Genomic DNA, 23,395 nt, shown 5'->3' with positions numbered 1-23,395 from the left:
GCATGGTCCGAAACTAGCAATGTGCATGTAGCAATATTAAATGATGATTGCTTTTAATAATGAAGGGCTTTTAATGATGATTGCTTTGCGTTTCTCGGCAACCCAATGTGCCATCAGGCGAACCTGTGGTCGAGTCGGACGAAGGTGGCCCGGGCGCTCCCGTGCACGTGGTGCTGGTGACGTCCAATGCCGGGCTGGGAGGTGCCGTGGCGGCCATGGTGAGCACGGTGCGCCACAGCCGCCGGCCAACGTCCTCGCTGCGCTTCCACGTGGTGACAGACAATGCAACCCAGTTTCACCTGCATGCCTGGATGCACCAGGCACAGCTGGCACGGTTCCAGTACGAGGTGCTCACCTTCCCTCAGACACCACTCATTGCTCCAGAGCTGGCGACCATCGTGCAGGTGAGAGAGGATGCTGGTCATCTGAACTGTCAGTCATGTGAGGGTATTTGTAGATCAGTTCAATACGGAGTGAGGTTCATGCAAGGGAGAGAATATTGTTCCTGTAAAGGGTCAATTTCGCACTTTGATGACGCTTACTCCAGCTTCCACAAAACTGATCTGCCATATTCATTGTCTGTGTGCTTCGAGTCTAATTAATTTGCCCTCGCACTTCAAGCCTCCTCGTTAACTCGGATGGTACAACACCCCCCCCCTCCCCCAGAAAGGCATTGGTCGTGGGTTTGAATTCTGGGCCAGGACTCGTCAAATAGAAAGCTGTCGTTCTGAGAAATCTATTAGATTTTCTAGCTTTATGCTACACGTAGGTAGATGATTGTCTATTTAAAGGGGCACTGACATAAAATTTCAAGCTCGAGATGTGTCCTTCATTCGATTGTTCGGTATGCATAAGTATTTTTGACCAAACTTGAATGGTGTCCGTCACCTGGAAGTTATTTTATTTCGAGGGCAAAGAGCGTACGAAAGCTCAAAGAGGCTTTCTTCATCCTGCGACATCGACACTACTGTGATGTGTATGGTGTTGCACATACCATCCTAAGTGACGATGCACTAGTAGCGATGACATCGACGATTCGAGTGTTTTTATTGTGGCGCCGACGCCTGGAAACGCTCGCACTCTTCATGCCTGCTCTTCGTCGCGCTGCTTTGAATGATTTCATGAATTTACATGGCGCAAACCACCAAGAAAAGACAGGCGAAAGGAAAGAGCATGATTCGACGTGTTCTTCAGTCAGCATGTCGGGGAATTGTGCTGTTGGAAGCGCGGAAAAAGCGGAATGAGTGCGCCGTTTCGCTACACGTGAGGTACACGCCGACACGACGACAAGTTATCAGAGTGGAGTAGCGTATAGATAAATATCATCGCTAACAAGTAACACGCAGGTAGCGTTAATAGTGAATTTTAGTTGAATTGTCCGTAAACTTCGTTGCACTACCGTAATACCGGGTTACTGCAGCCGTAACTGAGAGGCTGGATAGGTGGGGCCATCTGGCGGCGCAAAGAACTTTGCGAACACAGAATTGCTATTGTAGAAACCTAATGTATTCTATTTCTCCGCTGGTGTGCATTCGCTGTACCGATATTTCATAGACCTATTTGCGTATACAGTCAAACCCCGCTACAACGAAATTGACGGTGCTCGGAAAAATGTTCGTTGAAGCGAACATTTCGTTGTAGTGAAATCGAAAAAAATATGGCTGACCTGAGCTAGTAGAACAGTGAAACTTTTATTTCCAATATTCAAAAAGTGTCTGCTGCTTCCTTTGCGTCCCCAGCAGTGTTACAACGCGATTCTCATACATATGCATAGCGACGCCACGTTGAAAAGCACGCAGAAACAACGGCTTCCACGAACGAACCAAACAGGCACGGGCGCGCAACACAAACTGCACAGTTGCACCAATACGCTAACACTAGCTATTCACCGACAACGGCGACATGCAGGCGTGCTATCGCGGAGTGATGACTTACGCCTTATTCTATGCTATTCTTATCCACCACTCGCAGCTGGCTGATCCCGTTGATAACGCGGACGAATTGTTGCTCCGACCACCGGTCGCACTGGCCAAGCGCGAAAAGCACGAAAAGCATTGGCATTGGAAAAGGCACCATTCCGCGACTGCACCCCAGGGCTGCTCGCGTTGATAGTGCGGATGTGACGGATGTACCGTCGCTCTGACCACTAGCGAAGCGCGAAAAGCACGAAAGGTATTGGAAAGGCATTGGAAAAGCTATCGTTTCGCGATTGCGCCCCAGTGTCGACAACTGAGCTTTGACTTCGGATTGTCTGCGACTCAGAAGCAACTCAAGCCAGTTGCGAAAGCAGGGCAGTCTGATCGCCGTCGCTATCCAGCAATGGCGGCCCCCATGCTCAGTCAACAGCGGCGGTTTCTGGTGGTTGCAACACGCGATTCAGACTTTGAATTCGTATTTTTATGCTCTAAAATGCACCAAAATGTCCAAGATTGTGTTTATTGCACGGTAAATTAAATTTTTGAGCCTGGAATGGCATCGTCAAATTTCGTTGCAGCGGAACGGCAGCAGAAAAAGTGTTCATTGTGGCGAGCATATTTATGCATTGACTCCTATGGACTGCTGACGGGGAACCGAGAATTTTTCGTTGTACCGGAAATTTCGTTGAAGCGGAGTTCGTTGTAGCGGAGTTCAACTGTACCGGAATGCCGTGCACGCTAAAATTCTCTAATGTAGCTAATTAAGACACACCAGGGAGCACGGCCCAAGCATGCGTCCCCGGGCACCTCCTCGTTGCTGCTTGGAACGGCGTCCATTTTTGAATCGCTGTTTTGCAAAGCGTGGAAGCGAAAATGATTTGCGACGTCGTGAATCGCAGCAATTCTAAGTTCCAGAATGTCATCTTCAATACTAGGCGACATTTATAACGGCAATGCTGGTGGCAAGGCATGACTGAACGTGTGCGCCTAGCAGATGAAATGTTAGCTGAGCAGCTGAGCCTCGCATCACTTCTTTGTGTAGACAAGTGGTCAGCTGGGACGCAGTCTGGAGGTGGCGCTGCCAGCGCTGAAAAATGGCAGGCTTGCCGGCCGTTTTGAAACGTGTGAGATACCGGTGACCTAAATCAATAAAACAGATAGTTCTTCGCCCCTCAGTGGCATTTTGGGTCGCGAATCGCTACTAGGGGTTCGATAACTACTCGTGGATGCAAAAATCTTGACATGCGTAAATTTGATGTCAGTGCTCCTTTAATGTAAGCGTACTACACACATTTTGAGGTCACCTGGAGCAGAATTTAATTTTGGCCAAATAAGGAGTGAATGAGTTGTATGCATTATTAAAACAGTGTATTGAAGAGGTGCAGGATTTGTATATGCCTAATTTTGAATAAACGTTTAAGATGGCACTTTAGCAGCAAATGTGGACACTAGTAGAGATGAGGTTTGTCATAGGGAAAGTAAAAGAACCGAAAGTAACTCTTGCCTAACTTTGTTCTGTCTATACATTCTTTTCTTTGTGCTTTACTACAGTACGTTGTGCCAACAACGCTGAATTTTTACACTTTTCAAGATCATGCTGTCTAATGTACATGGTTTGATATCCTAGTTGCATTAGAATTTAGATCACCACCACGATTTATATTTTGACTGAAAGAAGCACAAAAGAAAAAGAAAACTTGGCCCCTTTTTCCTAACGCACTGCTGCTGAACCGCATATGCTGTAGCTGTAAGCAGACTGAGTAGTATACCCTGTGGTGGCTACTGGCCATGTAGTGAAAATGTTTCAATAATTCTTCTTGTAGTCATTTAAAAAGTAAGCTTCTTTATTATTATTTTTTAATCTTTGGCACTCCTTGTAGCTTTTTTTGAGCAACTTAACCGCCATTAAGGCACCGAGTATTATAATTCTCGCAGGAGACTATAGCCAGTAATGCTGCCCATCATACCTTGCTAATGGCTTGTACATAGCAAAGCAGGCAGCGGCCATCACTCTCTGTGGAAAATCCAGGCATGCAAATGTCTTCAGTTCTCATCAGATGTCTTAAACTTTGTTCTGCGAATGCCACCATTTCGAACTGCTTTTCAGCTCCCGTATGCCAAGCTCTACCTTGGCCGGCTACTGCCTGCTCTCAGAGGTCCGGTTGTAGTGCTGGACGATGATGTCATTGTGCAAGGTACAGTAAGCCCTTGCCTCCTATCGGATTTACTAGCACATTTATTTCTTCCATTGTTGTCAAACAGCACAGTGTGATGCTGTAACGTGTGGCTTTTTGAAAAACACCCGATGTGGCTCTAGCAGGCTAGGAAACGTTCTCTTTTTGTGCCGTATTTTCTCACGTATAACCCGCCCCTACATACAATGCCAACTACAAACCATGAAAAAAACTTTAAAAAAAAGAAAAAAAAAGATCTCGAGGTATTGCCCGGAAGCTGCCTTCCTTGCATTTTCGAGAAGTAGTGTCGTGAAGCCAACTTGAATGCCAAAATTTGTGTATAACCCACACTCTGGCTTTAGCTCGGAATAGACCTTTTTCAGGCAATCCCAGAACCCCCCGCGGGCGCACGAAGCACTATGGGAAAAGTGTGTACGGCGAGCCCGCCGGCTGTTCCGTCGCTCGCTGCTCGTTGGCGCCGTGGGAGCACCAAATGAAAAAAAACGCGTCGCCGCTGGTTGACTATTATTAAATCCTAACTACTACACATGTCTGAACGCACCTGCATGTATCTCTACGCATAAAATGCGAAAGGAATGATGCAGTCAGTGTAGGTATTACCGAGCGGATGTATACCGGATGTAGCAGTTAAGCGGCATGTGAGTTATCATGTGCTGATACATGCAGTCAAAACGTGCTATCGTGAGCAATGTGACCTGGAAGACCGAATTCGTATTTATTCAATGATTACTTGTTCACAAGCCGCTATGGCATTTAATGCCATAGCGGTTCGTGATCAGGTTTAACCAAACTGTAGAGAGGTGTTACAGTGTTCAGGTATACAGATGATTATTTGAAATTAATTGACAAGTCACGCGCTGTACAAAGAAGTGAGCACATTCTAAATGTGTTTAAGGAAAACGGGATGGGACTATAATTCACTTGCGAGATGCCTGCGAGATGAATTTGCACTTTCTTGATACATGCTTTTAAGTTTCACTGCGGAGCACGTTTGCGGGCAGTATAGCCCCCGTTCAGTGAAATCGGTTTTTAATTTCGCATCGGCGCATTCGAATATTGTTAAACAAGGAATTGTGATGTCATGATTTCGCGCGGCATTGGAAAAAACTTGCGCAAATAAGATGAGCAGTGGTTTCCAGCTGTGAAGTGATCAAAGAGACGGGATATCCTGCGTATCGTTGTATCGGTTTGCGAAAATCTGTTCGCATGGCAAAGAAAGATTAACACGGACGTCCTCCATCCGTCAATAATGAAGAAACTAGAAATATTGCAGTTATTCCACATATGTATAAGAAGTCGCATGGCCTGAAGAATGTAGGGAAGCGATGTTGGGGTGAAGGTTGTGTTTGGCACCCCAAATAAGCTTAGTCGCACTAAGGTCGCAGGGGTCTGCGGCGGGCAAAGAAAAATGCGGTCAGAGGCATGCCGATTGTTTTACAAATTGTGTAGGAGTTAATTGCAAATTTCTCTTTCATGAGTCCACATGCACATCGGCCAGACTGGTCGATGTATTGATACGCGCCTCAGTGCGCATCGAAATTCATTGAATGGAGCCGTCTCATCTCGCATCGCTACGTTAGTCATGAAAACGTAATCCCATCGTCGAAAGCACAGTAATTTTTTACCATCAACCTAATCAGACAACACGAGAAAGACAACAGGAGACAACAGGCCTATCATGTCACAAATAACGGCACACTTTGTGTCAGTCAACCTTCTCAGTCGTTAAAAGACAAGGAATTCAAATATATTAATCGACTGTAAGCACGTGCCTTGGTTGTTCGACTTTTTGTGCCTCTTTATGACACGCGAGACGCACCCCCATTTTTGTGTATATGCTATTTTTCACGCGTGCAATAAACTTTCAGTTGTGTGTGAGCGCTGGTTTGTGCATTTCCTTTCTTGTACTGCTCCTTTCTTTTTTCGCTCTAAGTATTATTCCAACCTGTGGTTATATCACCAACGAAGGTTAGCAGGCACTTATCGTTCGTTACATATATGGTGCGAGCGATGCAATGAATGTATCTCATTTCCCCAATTGCCGACTACACTTTCTAGTGTACTTTTTAAATATCCGAACCTCACGCTGTACTCTTCGACAGTGTCAATGGACGTCCATTATAAAATCCATCGGCGAATCATAGACCGCTCCTGCACTTCATAGGCAACCGAGTTGTATTTTTTTTTTTCATTTATGCCGTATAAGGCGCACTGGCGCCAAGAAAAATTAATGAAAAGTGACGCTTCTGAGCCGCTCAACTGGTCCAGCAGTGGGACAGATGGAAATCGTCGAGAGGCCGTCGCAGCTAAACACTGAAGTTCGTGATTGAATTGTGCAGTAACATGTTGCACCTTGCCAATTTCACTGTGTCTAAGAAGTCCTGGCACGGCGCAAGCGGAAAGCTGCAGCGCGAGGCCCGCGCGCTCGTCGCAGCGGCTGCTGCGGCGTACGCACCTTTTCCATGAGCGCTTGCGCGCCCGTTGGTGGCGCTCGTGTGCTTGAAAAAGGTCTATTGTTCGTATATTTTGTGCAGGTTATGCGCGATAATGTACTACATTTTTTCTAAATCCAGCAGCGATACGTATTCGGTGCAGTGAATAAGAAAATCTCCAGCACTCCACCTGAGTAGCTTTGTGTGGGTTTAAAATAGAAACTAATATAGAAATGACGATTGACCTCCCAAAGTAGACGCATATCGTGCACCCAGTTTTTCAGCAAGAAAAATCATAGCATGCCTCAGATTCTGGAAGTAAGCAGGAGCAGTGAACAGCCATTTTCCTTCCTTACCATTCGTGGAACGGCAATTAATTTACCTTTCATTTTATGCCCAACATCCTCACACCAAGACAGAAACTTGTTGCTGCCTGTGGAACACAGCGTGTCCTCCGTACAGTCCATTGCGTGTACAGTTTGCCACAATCCTGTTTTGACAACGGTGGCAAGTGGGGTTGTGGCTTGTGCTTATAGAGTGGTTATTTTGCCGATCTGTCCTGCAATGCACGCAGTTCTTCAGAACACGAAAAATGTGTGACGTAATTCATCACTGCTAAATTAGCAGATCAGGCATGTTACCTCGACTGTTCGTAACGAAATACTTAAAGCAACATTGTTTTCATGCTACATGAAAACTGCTGCTGTTATCTTGTGATCATGCTAGTGGCTTGCTTGGCTGGCTCATATGGTAGGCTTTTGTGAACGCTGAGTTTTTCGTTCATTCTGTATCCTATCACACAACGCGAGGTGTTTTAGGCCAAATTCTGAAAGAAAAAGGGGAAAACAAGGCACTTACTAGCACTGAATAAATACCATATGTACTCAAATCTAACGTGCACCTTTTTTTCCGATAAAAATGTGCGCAACTTGCACTAGTGGTGCAAGGCTGGAACCAACAGCAGAGCTGGTGTTCGACCTAGCTTCTTCTAAGTTTCTGCTAGTAATGCCAAGCTTTTGCTAGAGGTGCTAAGCTTTTACTAATAGTACCAAGTATGGCTAGGCTCGGCTGTTCTCCAGTTTCGGTCGGTTCCCTACACTACGCACGTGTTACGTGGTTTTTGGCAGGCACATGTCACGTGAGTAGTTGTTACGTGATGCTACATGATTTTAGTCACGTGACTAGAAGTTGCGTGATTTTAGTCACGTGACTTGTTGTGTGATATCACGTGATTTTACTCACATGACTAGTTGTTTCATAATTGATATGTGATTTTTAGTCAGGTAGCAGGCCCACCCGTCATAGTTATTGCATTCCATGTTGGACAAATCAGCGTACATTTTGTGGGAGCAAAGCAGAAAATGAAGGAGAGCATGAAGGGAGCGCGTGCCAGTTCCTGATGATGATCATTGTGGTTTGCGCTACCCGGCGCACTGAAAAGCTTAAACAGCTCCGCTGCTAAAACGGGTCTAAAAATGGACTGCACATTACAATTGAGTACGAAACCAAAACTAGGTTTGCAGCATTGGCAAGAGCCTCCTGTTAGAGGCATCAAATGCATTTTCATCGACATCGCAAAATGGCAAAGGAGTACACTTTGTGGCTAGCTTCGCATAGGTTCATTTCGTGCGTGGCTGCGACCTGTGTCTGTTGTAGCTGCTCCCATGAAGTGCAGATGGGGATGCACCACTTTCGTTGAGAGCTCACATCAAAGCAAAGTTATTTTGCATGCTGAAGATACCTGCGTCGCATATTTTTTTATGTGCGCAAGGCCTGTGATTGTGAGGTGCACAAACAAAGGAAGAAGGCCTTCAGCTGCTTATCGATCAGGAAAAGTTTGCACAGGCCAAAAATGAGAAAATATCCTGATCTTGAACACCAGCTTGCAAACCTTCTTAAGCGGGGGACAGACAGTCCGATTTTCCATGCAATCCGATGGCCGACGCGGCGGTGGGGGAGAGGGAATGGTGGCTGTACGATGCTATGAAAGGTCACCATTCCGGTTTCCCCTCCGCCGTCGGACGTCGAATCGCATAGAAAATCGTACCGTCTGTCTCGGCCTTTAAGGTGGTAGGCCACCTTCAAAAGTCGAAGTTTTTTCATTTTTCACGAGGGTCGATTTTTATTTTTTTAATTTTTTGTACACGCCCAAACATTCAAAAATATGTTGCAACAAAAATTATCCTCCTATCATCATTAGTTTGAAAGTTACAGCAAGTTTTCCATACCCCATGCATGTATAGCGAAGCCGAAACCACATGTTTTTTTCGAAAGTAAGTGTTGTTTTGTCTATATTAATGATATTCAAAATACTTCATTAATTTCATTGTGACTGTTACATAAGAGTATGTCATTAAATATATCTCTGTGTTCCTAATTGTTTTTAATTCTATAAAAACGGGCACAGGGGGGACGCACACCTCTTGCAAGCTCTGGAATCTGCGTTTTTCTCAAAATAAGAATTTGCTCCAAGTCATGTGACGCCAACTTTCATAACTTTCTTCTCAGTGTGTACTTCGAACTGACATTTTGTATAATAGTTTACAACGTATATATCTGTGCAATGAACTAGAATAAAAGAAATTGATGGAATATTTTTAAATTCACAGCTAATTTTGCAAACAGGTTCAGTCTAAATTGGCTCCTTTTTCCCAGTCTTTTTTGTTTCTTTAACGTTACTTCCTTGATATTTGCTGCATAGTATTTATCCTAGTTCATTGCATAGCTCCAACCATTAGTTAGACAAATGCCAAAGCTTTACTGACTTAAGCCACCCATTAGTCACTTATCACGGCTGGCGTGACTACCACTTTTAAGGCAATTTTTGACAAAGATGTCCTCCCAAAAAATAATCAATATTTTGCAGTATAAATGGCTGGGTAAGTTAAATAAGACATGCTTGTTTTGAAGAAAAAGTTATTTCAATGCTGGCTGCTCCCCCCCCAAAAAAAATTTTTTTTGAGTGGCCTATCACCTTAAGCAACTTCATGTAGACTGTCAAGGTAATGGCCCTTCTATTTGCACACAATCAAGGTGTATCCAGAAGTGATCAAAAAGCCAGAAAAACTGGATCGCAGAAGAAAGGGAACTGCAGGCAGAATAAACTTTCTAATCTGTGAAGGTGAATTATGCTTGTTTCTGTCTTCTAATTGTCAACATAGCGGCATGTCATAGTTTCTTTTAAAGTCTAGTTAAAACACATTAAGGTCCATTTTTTTTTATTTTGACCCTACAAAAATTAGGTGAGCATTAGACGCAAAAGCGCTTAGATTTGAGTAGATACAGTAATGTAGTCATTCATAGCGTTAGCTACCATTTCTGCTTGAAAATCTCTTTAGTGCCGGCTTCAAATTGTCATTTTCGTTGGGGCGACGGTGTGCACTCAACGAGCTAACTATTTCCTAAGTTCCACTAAGATAGACATTGCAGCTAAATATATCGCTAGTGCGCTCACAATTAGTACAGAGCACATGTGGCACGTGCATGTGGGACATGCTTGCTGACCAGTCAAGTTCGGGTCATCTTGTGAAGACCAATATCAGGATATAGGTGACAATGTACGGACGCGGCTGGGCATTCATTTAAGATTGAACTAGCAACAAGGTTAAGGTAACCTGAGTCAAAATAACAGAAGTCTACGGTGTAATCGCATGTAGCGACTGCCCATAGCCATCACCATGATGGACATGTGTTCTCATGGGACTCAGCGCTTCGAAGCACAGAGCTCATAACTCAGCTCAAGGCTGTCCAGAGGGCCCGGGCTGTCGCCGAAGGACTCTGTCTACCGGCCCCGACCTGGGTGGAGCCGCCGATTGATTGGCGGGGCCTTCAGCACCGCTTTCTTTCTCCTCAGGACCTGAATAAAGTTCATACTCACTCACTCGAAAAGTAATGAAAACTGGGCGAGTTGGTAGGAATTTCAGCACGCACAGAACAGACAAAGACGAAGGGAAGCAGACGAGCAAGCGCTGACTGACAACTCAGTTTTATTGGTGAAAAGGAAGCGCACATATACGCATGCACCTAGGATAGCTCCAAAGAGCATGTGCAAGATAAAACAAAGAAAATCACAAGCAGTGAGGCCCGATAAATTCTACTACACTCATCAGTGAGTACAATATACTCATGATGCACTCGGAAAGGCAAATTTCTTGTCTGTTAGTACTATCGAAGGCTCGCTTACACAGTTATTTGCGCATATCTCGATGCGAAAGGCTTCGGTAATTTCACATGTTAGTTTAATTCCGTGACAAAACAAAATCACAGTATCAGACCACTGCAGTATCCTTTCGTCTTTGTCTGTCCCGTGCACACTGAAATCATCCCATAATGGACATGTGTTTTTTTTAGAAATTTAATCTCCACAATCTCGCCACTTTTCAGTCGATGGGTTCTCGCACTTTTGGGGCCGCATTTCAACTCCCGTCAGGCACCCTTTGTTGCGAGGCAACGACCCGAACACCAAAGTGCCTTTCTCATCACACTTGGCGAGACCTCTTTTTACTTGCAAATAAACTTCAGTGTACTCTCTTTTATGTTGAGCAGTCAACATGCATATTCCTCGCCCCTGCTAAACTGAGCTCCCAACACAGTTACAAGCTGCTAATCGAAATTGACCGCAAGTCATCACAGTGTTTTTGTGGTCTCCTTGTGTAGAGTCATCTGTTTGTGGTGCGTGTCGTGAGTGTAGCAACCTAGCTCATTTTATACTGAGCTCCCAGTTTACGGCTCGTTTGACGTATCACATTTCTCTGAATAGGAGCGGCATTGCCTCTTGTTGTTTCTCCAGCAGATTGCGAGAGCAAACTTATATGACTGTAGTGATACCAAGATCAAAATGATGCGTTGTGGCAGACACCCATTCTTTTCACCCATATATACGGCAGTAGCTGCAGTACAAACAGTGTTCCTTCTAGCAATCTCGCAATTCTGAAATACTGAACTCAGTAGGCTTCAGTTAATTGCGGATCTCTGCAGACTGTGAGACACGTGGAGGTTTCTTTAGCGGCTTATCTTGGCATATTCCTGTGTGTCTTATCTGTGACGATTCGAACTGCTGATGGATTTGCGTATGACCTCCTGCATTGCCTTGCCTTAGGCTTAGGAGTGTGCCTACCATGCCTCTCTCCCTGTGCCCAGGTGACATAGCTGAGCTGGCCTCCCTGCCCATTCCGGATGGCAGCATAGGGCTCTTCTCCAAAGACTGTGATAGCATGTCCAGGAGGTACAACACAGCGGGGGTGAGTGGCATGTCATTCACCTTGCCTGAAACCAGCCTCCTGTATTACATCTGCATCGAGAGATCTGGGGTGCAATCGCGGAACGGTGCCTTTTCCGACACCAATGCTTTTCATGAATTTCGCGCTTGGCCAGTGGTCAGAGCAACGATCCGTCCTATGGGATCAGCCAGCCGCGAGTGGTGGATGATAAGAATAGCACAGAATAACAATAAGGCATCGCTGCACTGGTACAACACACTTTAATTTGTTCTGGTTGGAATGCTAAAAGGCATACAGAAATAAAATCTAGCAATTTTTGGCAACAAAGCGTTATATGGACGTCACAGTCATGGTGATGTTGCTGTCCTTTCATCAATTGTTTTGATCACAAACTTAAGGCTGTTAAGAATATCCAAGTTCACATTGTTTTCCTTTCAGAGTCGTTACCACCAGCTTCTAGACCTGAGTCGACCATCACTACGTGACTTGGGCCTGGAGCCCAACGAGTGCGCACTCAACTTGGGCGTGTTCGTGGTGCGCATGGCCGACTGGGTTCGACAAAATGTCACCGAGATGGCCGAGAACTGGATCAGAGCGAATCTCAGGTGAGCGCCACAGATCCAGTGCAGCTGAATGCTGCACCCTGTTGCCATTAGGACTTGGCTCTGCCATTGCACTCGCGAATGTGCAGAGTAGCTTCAAGAAAAAACATAGTAGTATTACTCTCTCTTGCAGATGGCCCAGAGATGGAAGTTAGTTTTGAGAAAAATTACGTACATACAAACTATAGATGCTAAAATGGCTCCAGCCACAGTTATTGAAATGGACCCGACATTTCAAGACCCATTCGGTCCCTTCCTCAGGGGCTGACTGTATTGGAAGCCACCGGTGTCAGTTGCAGCTGTCACTCACAATGAGGGGAAGTGGTAGTGCTTCTTATCCTCTCACCTGAGCTCCTTATTTGCACCACATTGCAAAGGCCCTGCATGCATACAGAGGGCATTGTTCCCAGCAAGCAGTTAATGTTCCCAGGGGTGTTCTGCATGTGCCATGACTGGTGTAAGAGCCTTCTTCCCAGGTTTGTTTTAGCGTCGATCGCAGGAGCGCCGTCAAAATTGCTCTTATGGTCACGGTGCTCTGTGAGAGCACTGCGCTGTGTTTCCATTCTCATATCATCCCTGTGTTGGCGGCTTCGATGTTGCATCATTCCTGTGTTAGCATTTTAAAACCTGTGGCTAAAGCCATTTCAGGATCTAGAATTCCTTCACACAGCCAGAAAGATCTCTGTCAAAACGCTAACACTTAAATCTGTACATGCCGTATTTTCTCGCATATAACCTGCACCAAAAAAGTGGGAAAATGTGCTTAAAAAGTGGGGGTGCGGGTTATATACAGGGATGGGTTAGATGCGAGAAAATATGGTACATACATACTCTTTGCTGTAAGGAAACTACAAGAAAGGATCTCGCCTTAAGGCAGGTGTGCAAACATGGACACAGGAGAAAAGATCAAGACAACGCAAACGGCATGTGTGTGTTCTCTTGATCCCGTCTCCTATGTCTGTGTTTACACGCCTGCCTTCTTTTAAGGTGAGACCCTTAGCAACTGGCTCAACTTTCGGTCATTCTAATACAAGGAAGAATCGTGCCTGTATAAATTCAACGTGCTTATGAGAGACCAGAAGAGCCACATGAGAAGTGCAAAATTATCATACAAAGATAAACGCAACATTACGAAGATGAAATAATTAGGCTTGTGCGAATACTAAATTGGAGGTTCAAAGCAAATAGTGATTTGGTCAGATAATTTCAAATCTAATTCAAATAGTATATATCACGCATTAGAAAGAAAAATTAGCATATTTGTCATGACCCAACTAACCTGCACAATATTTTTTAAAATTGAAACAAGGCATGGGCAAATGTCATTAGCTTTGGTTCAAAAAGAAGTGGAAGAAACTTCGAATAGTAGCAGGATTTGACTTTCGGTAGAATGCAAGTGATCACCTGCAAAATATGTTTTAAAACGTACTTAAATCATATAAACCGGTATAACGATCTTTTAAAAAAACTTAAGAAGTGGTGAAACGATGTGAGGGTAATTTGTTCATATAACCTTGAAGTGAGGCTTCGTGGCAGTGCAGATTTCTCCTGAAAATGTGTATTCACGGTATAGCACCCCTGCACTGCAATGAAACCAACTTTACAGGTGGTTACATGCGGTTTATATACGTATGTCTGTCGTTCATTTTGACAGGATAAGGCTATTCATTCATTTCGAATATTTCGAAATTTCAAATAATTTAAATTTATTTCGAAGCGAATTCGAATATTCGAACTGCTCGAATATTTGCACAAGCCTAGCATGAAAGCATTGTTTACTGCCCATAATGGCTGAAGCAGCTGTTGGACGTTCAACGTGCACTTATTGAGCAGAGCGGTGCTGGGGGAAAAAAAGATAACTTGTCTATCTTATATATCAGTGTGAGTTCCTGATCAAGATTTCTTCAAGTTGAAGTTCCTTCATGATTAAAAATAACAGTGAACGCTGTGGAAGCGACACTTGCGATGGGTAAAGTGGAGGTAGAAGTGTCGTCACCCCGCCCTCTCCGTTCTCTGTATGCTTAAAGCATAGCAGCGGAAAAAGAGGAGGGGTTCCGTGGCACATTCCAAAAACCTACAGTAAAATCTCGTTACAAGAGACACTGTTTATATAAAAGACAGTTTAAAAGTGGTTCGTTGGTTTCCCTGTGGTCGCCATGTTAACTACGTTGCCTACAAATGACATGGTTACAAGAGACACTCGGTTGCTAAGGGCAACGTTTTCAGGTCTCTAGAGTGATTTCCTCACTATTTGCGAGAGAGACAACCCAGACGTGCTCACACAATGCCGCCGACGTATGACCAACTGATATGTGCTGCAACTTTCATTCCCTTGACTTGATTATGTTCAGTTCCGCAGCTGGATCTTTGGTTGTGACCTCATGTATGGTCGTGACTACAAATTTTGCTGAACTTTCTGTCATTATGCATTATGATGAAGACATTGCAAGGCATAAAGTGTAGGCACTTGAGCCTCATGAATACTTAAGAGCACTTCGAAGGCATTGTGACCAATACGAAGGCTTGCAAAGTCAAGTGCTTCACGACAAGAAGTTGAGAAGGAAGCTAATACAGTCTGCAGTCACTAAAAGACAAACTACTTTCAATGGCTTCTTTAAAGGGATACTGAACGAAATTTTTGCTGCCAATATTTTCAGCCAAACTGAAATATTGGGTGCTGAAATTGGTAGACACATCCTTCATTTCAGACAGAAAGTTGCGCAAAATAGTGAATTTAAAGCGTTTAAAGCTCACGAATGAGAGGAGGTGGTGTGCAACGTCACTGGAAATGGGCGTGCCTACAACGCCCGCGTCTCTCAACCCGCTCAGCTCCCACCGCGGTTCGTAGAACTGCTACGAAAGGCACTGGCAGCGAACAGTGCTCCCGGCTGGGGTAACGCCCCTAAATGGTGGGGCACATCTTGGCACCTTTGCGGAAGGGGGAGAGTGGTATGCAAAGGAGAGGTTGAGAAAGGGAAGTAGCAGGACGGGAAAATGTGCAGCTGCCACGCACTGAAAGTCCTTCCAAAATACAGCCAACTATTAAAAAAATATGTGAAATAAACTCTGTTTATTGGAATACAGTCAACTGCCGATTTTTCGGACTCCCGAGGGACCGCGAAATCGTCTGAAAAATCGGGCAGTCCGAAAAAACAAATTCATGCTTTTTTATTCTGCTCAAGTGGTCAAATCTCCACAGCCACGTCCAAAATAGCTTTAATGCCTCCCAGTACAATTATCAGGTATTTTGGTGCGCGCCCAGGCTCTCGCAAATACATTCGGTACCTGCCGCGAACCCCGCTTAACTACGTACGTGCCAACCGCCACCTTTGCATCTCGTGATGAGCGCCGCTGATAACAGCAAAGCGCGGAATAGATTACGGCTATCTCGCATGAAGCGTTTGTAAACGATGACGCGGAACACAAAGACTGTGACGGAAGAGCGGACGACTCATCCGGCCTTCCCCGATGCGTGTGCGCATGTAAACATGCGTACACACATCGCCGAATCGCCGCCGATTCGCAGCATTTGCTGCCGTGTCAAGCCGGTCGTTTCTAGTTGTGTGCAGCACATCGCCAACTAAGCTGGCGCCGTCACTTTACTGTTGCTGTATCGTACGCACGCATTTATCATGAAAGGGTTCGTGATGCGCACTTAGTTCCTGACCGCACACGGGCGCGGCAGTGGCGAGCTGGTTTCGTCCGCGAAGGCAACGCATCTATGCGGCGCACTTAGCGGTCTTGCACAAAGAGGCAGCAGGAATGGCGGCGCGTCGCATTTGGGTTCTCGCCTATTAAATGCGTGCAGTACGCATGCAACTGCGTTAGGCCACGTGCACTACCGAGCAGTTAACTGAAAATGCTTATCGTAAGGGTTGTCAGCGATTAAGCCGTACTGGCGCGTTTGCCAGCTGCCGCCATCATGCACCGTGCATTTCCGCTGCTTATGCGTAACATCGCCGCAATAGCGGCCCCTTTGAATTTCTGGTCTGCTTCACCCCATAACGCTTTGCCATTGCGGCAAAGCTGACTTTCGGACTGTGCTACTGTCGCAAACAGATCGACTCGCGAAAGCGCTGGTTCGAACCTACGAGATGATAGGCGCGGCAGAGGTGGGGGCTTCAAATAATGCCTTTCAGACCTGCAATTTGGGCAGAAAGTCCAAAAAATCAGACGCGGAATAGCTTCAGCGTCCGAAATTTCGGACGTTCTAATACATTGACGTCTATGGGGCTGGTGACGGTGCGGCGAAAGCGTCCGAATTTTCGAGCATGTCCGGAATATCGGGCGTCCGAAAAATCGGCAGTTGACTGTAGTCGCATTTTCCAAGCAGAATTTCAATGTTTTCGACATTTTTCTAAGTTTTGCTCAGTATCCCTTTAAGCCATCCTGATTAATTGCCTGCAGATCTGTTTAAAACATTTTGATACAGATGTATATCAAGGTGGTCTTGTAAGACACTTCAGTGTTTTTAGAACTTTTGGTTACAAGTGGCATTTTCCCTAGGTGCCTTGAGTGTCTTCTGTAAGGAGGTTTTTGTGTATGTGGCTTCATCAAAGCCAGAAAATTGGAGAAGCCCTGCTAAACACTTGCTGACGCATCCAATTTGTAAGACAAAAAGAACGGGGATGAGGAGGATTATTTTCTGTCTATGCTGATAAAATATCTGTATAAGGTAGTGGTGGTAGTGTAAAGGTTTCATGGCAATTATTCATGTGTCTAACCTGAAATAATTTTTGTTTCTTAACACTCATCCAGGGAGAAAATCTTCAAGCGGGAGGGACCTCTGGGGCCCCTGCTGCTGGCACTTCACAACAAAACCAGCCTCCTAGACCCCCAGTGGCATGTCCGCAACCTAGGTAAGGAGTGTGTCACAGACGTAGGCCGAAAGTTTTTTGGGGGTAGGGGCAAAACAAGACCTTAACATGCACGTGTCGTACCGATGCGATATGCAATTTCTTTGGCTGATAAAGATATACAGCATACCATCTACTATATTTTTATCAACCAAAGAAATTGCGTATCTCACTGGTACAACACGTGCATGTTAAGGTTTTGCTTTTGCTTTGCCTTGAAGTATGCAATGAGTGTTCGAATGTAGGTATAAATAAGGTCACATTTCCCGCCAATAGACTGTTGTTAGTTTGCGCTTCGTCTGTCTGTCTGTGTTCCTTCTTGGGTCCCAGTTTTTTGTGCGCAACAGTCCTCATTCAGATGAATCAAGCACATACCAATGTGTGTGTTCTCTGAGGTAGCTCAGTTGTGATGTCCATGCCTGCCTGCAAGCTGGTTAATATCTGCAAGCCACTACTAAATAGCACTAGTTGCTCTACTACCACTGGTGGCATAATCACCATCAGCCTACTGCAGTGCTAGTGCATTACCAAGAAAATGCTGGTCATCAGTGCCCTCCACCCGGTGTTATACGTTTCGAGTGCAGTAGAATCTCGGTTATTGGAATTCTTCAAGAGCGTGCAAATTATCTTGCATTCGTAGGATCCCAAACAAGCCAACTGACAGGTGAAAATGGACACAAAGCTGATTAGACTTACAGCTCAGACCACTTATAACGTAACCGCTTACAGTGCAGTACCGGCTATAATGCGGTTTTTTCTGACTCCCGTTTACTCTCCCATAGAACTCTATGTATACGCATACCGCTTATTGTGCAGACCCCCGAGATGAAAGACCGGTTATAATGCGGCTGCCGGAACATTGTCAGAGATGCGAGGGTGCGAGCGTGCTTCTCAGCGGAGATGCGCCGGCGGGGGAGAGAGCGGCGACGGCATTACAAAGGAGGAGGGGTCGCGGAACGAACGAACAAGGAGCGGGGGGAGAAAAAAAAAGGGATGGCTGTGGGGGACAGCAGCCCGGCGCAGGTGCGTGGTGTGAGGAGGGGGAGCGGTTGCGCGGCCGACGAAGAAGCCTTTGCCCCCTTCGGCCGCTTGACATGCGCGCTTCGTCGTTGCATCGTCGGTAGAGCGCAGATATCGCGCGTGCAACCTCGATTCCCTCGCAAGTAACAATGCTTTGAGACGCGATTGAGCTTTCGCCTTTGTCACCAACAGGCGGACTTACAAGCTTGAAAGACCTTTTCAGGATAGTTGCCGCGGCTGTTCTCCCGATCGCGAACCGAAACTTCGTTTCACGCGTGATGCCCTTGGTTTAGCTCGCGAGTGCGATCTCTTCTACTCCCGATCTCCGTGTTGCCTAGGGCAAGCTTCTCGCGGTGGCATGCCAAGTTGCAACGCGCACGCTAGGCCTAACGAGCGCTAGCTGCCATGTCGGTGGCCGCGGACTACAGAAGTTGCGGTTTGGTGCCGAGTCAATGAAACATTTTGCAATTGTTGCATTTAGAAGGGGTGACTTGCATCTTTTACGAAAACGCGGGCGTGCGTGTGAAACACTCGAGTGGTGGTTTGTGGTCGCCACCGTTTTCAACATCGCGGACGCGCAGTGTGTTACCGCGGCGACTTCCCGTGACGGTGCATTTTTTCCACGTTCGTTATGTCGGCACCGCAGGTCCGCGGACGCTAACAGTTCAACATTTTCAAATGTAAGCAGATGCAAACTTACGCCCCAGTCGCATGCCGCGATAGTCGGAATCGCGCGCCTGCCTGTTGGTCATGTTTTGTACACGTGCAACCTTTCAAAAATGTTGTTTTGGTTATAGTGCGGTACCGCTTATAGTGCGGATATTCGCGACTCCGGCGACTTACGTTATAAGCGGTCTATGCTGTAATAACTTCTGCACTATAAAGTTCCTAGTGCTTGTTTGAACTTCCCTGCCACGAATTTCCTCATAAACTCCGTCTTAAACGGACCCGTGGCTTATACATCATTAGGATCACCCAAGAAAGATTAAAAAACTGTTCGTATAAGCCTGAATGATAATGTTTTTTATATACAGTAGAACCTCGTTGATACGTTTCCGAAAAAAATGCAGAAAATAAACGTATGATCCGGGAAAACATACGATCCGAATCCAGTAAAAATTGAGGCGGACAAGCCCATATTGAGGTGCATGGGCAAAAAATATTTATTTCTCAAAAAGACATGGAGGGACTCTTCGATTTTCAAACCCCTGGCATCTCGCTGGCAACCAGAGGTCAGCCAGCTAGTTCTGCTCCTGACTGGAAATAACGTCGTGGTCACGTGTGTTGAAATCCCGAGACAACCCGAATATTGCAGAATCGAACTCTGGGACAAGCAGCGTAAACGTATAGAAATGCTACCGCCGTGTCAGCAGACGAAACTGCGCCGCATGAGCGTCGGTTTTTTCTGCATTGCCGCTTGGAAATATGAGGCTAGGTTTGCCGAAGAGTGGGAGTTATAATCTCGAGCATACGCATATGGCATACGATCACGTACGTTCGCAAGATCACGCGCGACTCGCCCCGTCCATGAAGAAAATTGCCGCCCCACTAAAGGCTTAACAAGCTCAACTCTGCGCAGTGCACGTAACAATCGCGGTACAACACGATTTGCGAAATCTCGCGAAAGTGATAAGCGTCCCGAAAGCGACAGCTGCTCGCGGCTATCGCATACTACGTCAACTTGAGAATGCGCTGGTATGTTCGCCGCCACTCGTAATCGCACCATCTCGCACGGCGGAACAGGCTTTAAAAGATAACGCTCTGTGTAATGGCAACCGAAGGTGAAGTTTCCAAGTGCCCGCTTGCGATCCATCGAGTCCTGACAAAGATGGCGGTGAGCGCGCATCGTCTTGCCTGATCACCAGAAAACTCTCAGATATCTTCCCAGAAAAATTTTTTTCTGGCAGCTTTTGACGACCCGCTGGTGGGCAGAATTGTCCAGCCAGAGAAAAACGAACGCACTCCGGGAGAAAAGCGTAGGGGAAATTGTCAGCCATATTCACTGGGCACAGTGGCAGCGTTGCTATGGTTACGTGTCGCGGCGGCGATGCGGCGACGGCATGTGCATTTCCGTAGGTCTTGTACCGAACCGTGGCGGACTGGACGAGCGACAGCTTCCATTCTTTGGGCCGTATTGTTAGTTCCCCCGGCTGTTGTAGCCATGGGGTCTGAACAAAAGTGTGTGGATTGAGTGTGCATCTAGTACCGTGCTATGGATGAAGGATTTGCAATGCTCAGCAAAATCGTGCCACGTGCTACAGAAAATTAATGAGAACTAACAGACAATAATGCCAAGGAAAGTATAGGGGATGTTTTTAGTAATCAATGTAAGGTAATTGTGAAGAAAGATAAGTGGACGAAAAGATGCACACATATACCCTATAATTTTTAAATAATTAATAATTAAGTTAATTTAATTAATTAATTAATTAATTAATAAAATAATTAATTAATGAGTTTAAATGCACACATATACCCTATAAAGTGGACGGGGGGATGGCCGCCGCGGTAGCTCAGTTGGTAGAGCATCGGACGCGTTATTCGAAGGTCGCAGGTTCGGTCCCTGCCCGCGGCAAGCTATCTTTTCGTCCACTTATCTTTCTTCACATTTACCTTACATTGATTACTAAAAACATCCCCTATACTTTCCTTGGCATTATTGTCTGTTAGTTCTCATTAATATTGTGTATAACAAAGAAAACGAGCCCTTGAAATTAACACTTCTTTCCTTCATTCATAGCGAGGGTCTCGTTCTGGCAGACTTGATGCTTTCAGGTAGTATGCGAGGGATTATTGGTCAGCTGCCAGCTCGTAATAAGTTCACGTGCTACGTGACGCCAACAGGCAGAAAAAGAGTGTTCCACACTCGCCGTCATGGCTACTGGCGGCGCTGACTGACGCTCCCACGTTTAAATGCACACATATACCCTATAAAGTGGACGGGGGGATGGCCGCCGCGGTAGCTCAGTTGGTAGAGCATCGGACGCGTTATTCGAAGGTCGCAGGTTCGGTCCCTGCCCGCGGCAAGCTATCTTTTCGTCCACTTATCTTTCTTCACAATTACCTTACATTGATTACTAAAAACATCCCCTATACTTTCCCTGGCATTATTGTCTGTTAGTTCTCATTAATATTGTGTATAACAAAGAAAACGAGCCCTTGAAATTAACACTTCTTTCCTTCATTCATAGCGAGGGTCTCGTTCTGGCAGACTTGATGCTTTCAGGTAGTATGCGAGGGATTATTGGTCAGCTGCCAGCTCGTAATAAGTTCACGTGCTACGTGACGCCAACAGGCAGAAAAAGAGTGTTCCACACTCGCCGTCATGGCTACTGGCGGCGCTGACTGACGCTCCCACGTTTAAATGCACACATATACCCTATAAAGTGGACGGGGGGACGGCCGCCGCGGTAGCTCAGTTGGTAGAGCATCGGACGCGTTATTCGAAGGTCGCAGGTTCGGTCCCTGCCCGCGGCAAGCTATCTTTTCGTCCACTTATCTTTCTTCACAATTACCTTACATTGATTACTAAAAACATCCCCTATACTTTCCTTGGCATTATTGTCTGTTAGTTCTCATTAATATTGTGTATAACAAAAGAAAACGAGCCCTTGAAATTAACACTTCTGTGCTACAGAAAAGACTTTTCTTTTTTTTTAAAGCCGTTTGAAGATTTTGACGGCCAGTGTCGCCACCTGCCTTGGGGTCGGAGTGTGGCTGACAGAGAGCGGCGATTGAGCAATTCGGAGAATACACGGAGGGGACGATCGAGCAATTCGGAAGAGACGCGGAGGGGACAATGAGCAAAGGAGAGAAAGCGCGGAGGGGGGAAAAGCACTGCGGAAAAGCCGCCGTCGCCGCGCGGCGACTGTCTGCCACTTCACACTTCAGAAGTACATGAGAGGGCCCTTTTTGCGCACCTGAATGGGAGTTTCTGACTACAAAACGTATCATACGACCGCAGTTTTCCGCGGTGCTGAACGTTGCTGCCGAATAATCGTATTTTCCGGGAACGTATTAACCGGAACGCATTGCACACAACTGTATTGGGTTATTTTTAATTTTCGCGATTTCGAGCGTAGGAGCCGGGAAATCGTACTAAGCGGGAACGTATCAACGAGGTTCTACTGTATATAACGTAGTACATCCAGAACATTTTTAAAATTTGCGTCATCGTAATATTCGAATCAACCTTGAGCATATCATTGAGATTTTACGATAGTGCCAGACGTCTTTTAGTTCAGTGGAAGTTCAGAAGACAATTTTATCACAGAATATCACATTACTTTTCAGGGTAGCTTACACTGTAACTTGTAAGCACAGGCAGCTCCAATTAGAGTAGAACCCCGCTGATACGTTTTTGAAGGGACCGTAGGAAATAAACGTAAGAGACGGGAAACGTAAGAGCCGAAAAACAGGAAAAACGGCAAAATATTTAGTGGTACAGAATTTTATTTCAATTCTTACGAGCAGCACGAAAATTGGCGCGCTCAGCCGCGATCTAGTCGATGGATAGAAACGCGGAGCTTAGGACGGCCTCATCCATAGAAATGGAATCAACGTATGTGATTTTTTTTAACACCAATAGCTGTAGGCATGAAAGAACTAAGCACACACAATCACGGCCGGCGCGGCGAGTCCGACCGCGAACCGCACGCACGACCATGCGAGCTCCAACCAGCTCGAACTCCTCCCGTTCTCCAACAAATAACGATGATGATGAGTCTACGCCAACGCGATGGCAGAAGTGAATGCCAATCTCGAAGGCCTTGCTTTCACAAGCAACTACGTCATACACGCCATGTTTGTGCAATACAAATCTCAAAGGCTATGCTTTTGTCAATAGTAAATGCCAATCTCGAAGGCCTTGCTTTCGCGAGCAGTTACGTCATAGACGCCATCTTTGCAATTTGAATCTCGAAGGCCATGCTTTTGTGTGCATCAATTGAAAGATTCTGTTGCTTGCGCCTCTCATGCGGCTAATGTTATGGTCAAACGAGGCCAAGCTGCGTGAAAATGCACCATGGCCGCTCTCTGGTAGTCACTCGGTCGGCTCCGAGCGCACTTCGCGACGTATCATACGGGAACGGTCCGACAATTACGACGTAACAGCGGGGTTCCCAATACATTGTATCCTATGGGAGCTATGCCGGGA

The 23,395-nt window shown here is 45.9% G+C and overlaps 1 protein-coding gene across 1 annotated transcript in view; it reads left to right on the top strand.

Moving 5' to 3' along the window:
- Positions 1 to 23,395, top strand: part of LOC119390609 (glycosyltransferase 8 domain-containing protein 1) — a 38,512-nt gene that overhangs the window by 5,779 nt on the left and 9,338 nt on the right. The window contains exons 3-7 of the mRNA XM_037658205.2: positions 118 to 404; positions 4,024 to 4,111; positions 11,683 to 11,783; positions 12,201 to 12,367; positions 17,123 to 17,223. Coding sequence (XP_037514133.1) covers positions 118 to 404; positions 4,024 to 4,111; positions 11,683 to 11,783; positions 12,201 to 12,367; positions 17,123 to 17,223 — 744 coding nt within the window. The remainder of the gene's footprint in view (positions 1 to 117; positions 405 to 4,023; positions 4,112 to 11,682; positions 11,784 to 12,200; positions 12,368 to 17,122; positions 17,224 to 23,395) is intronic.

This window comes from Rhipicephalus sanguineus, chromosome 4, assembly GCF_013339695.2.
Source record: "Rhipicephalus sanguineus isolate Rsan-2018 chromosome 4, BIME_Rsan_1.4, whole genome shotgun sequence".
NCBI classification, from domain to species: Eukaryota; Metazoa; Arthropoda; class Arachnida; order Ixodida; family Ixodidae; genus Rhipicephalus; species Rhipicephalus sanguineus.
The sequence above is the reverse complement of the archived record's forward strand: the minus strand, read 5'-3'. Positions and strand labels throughout refer to the sequence as shown.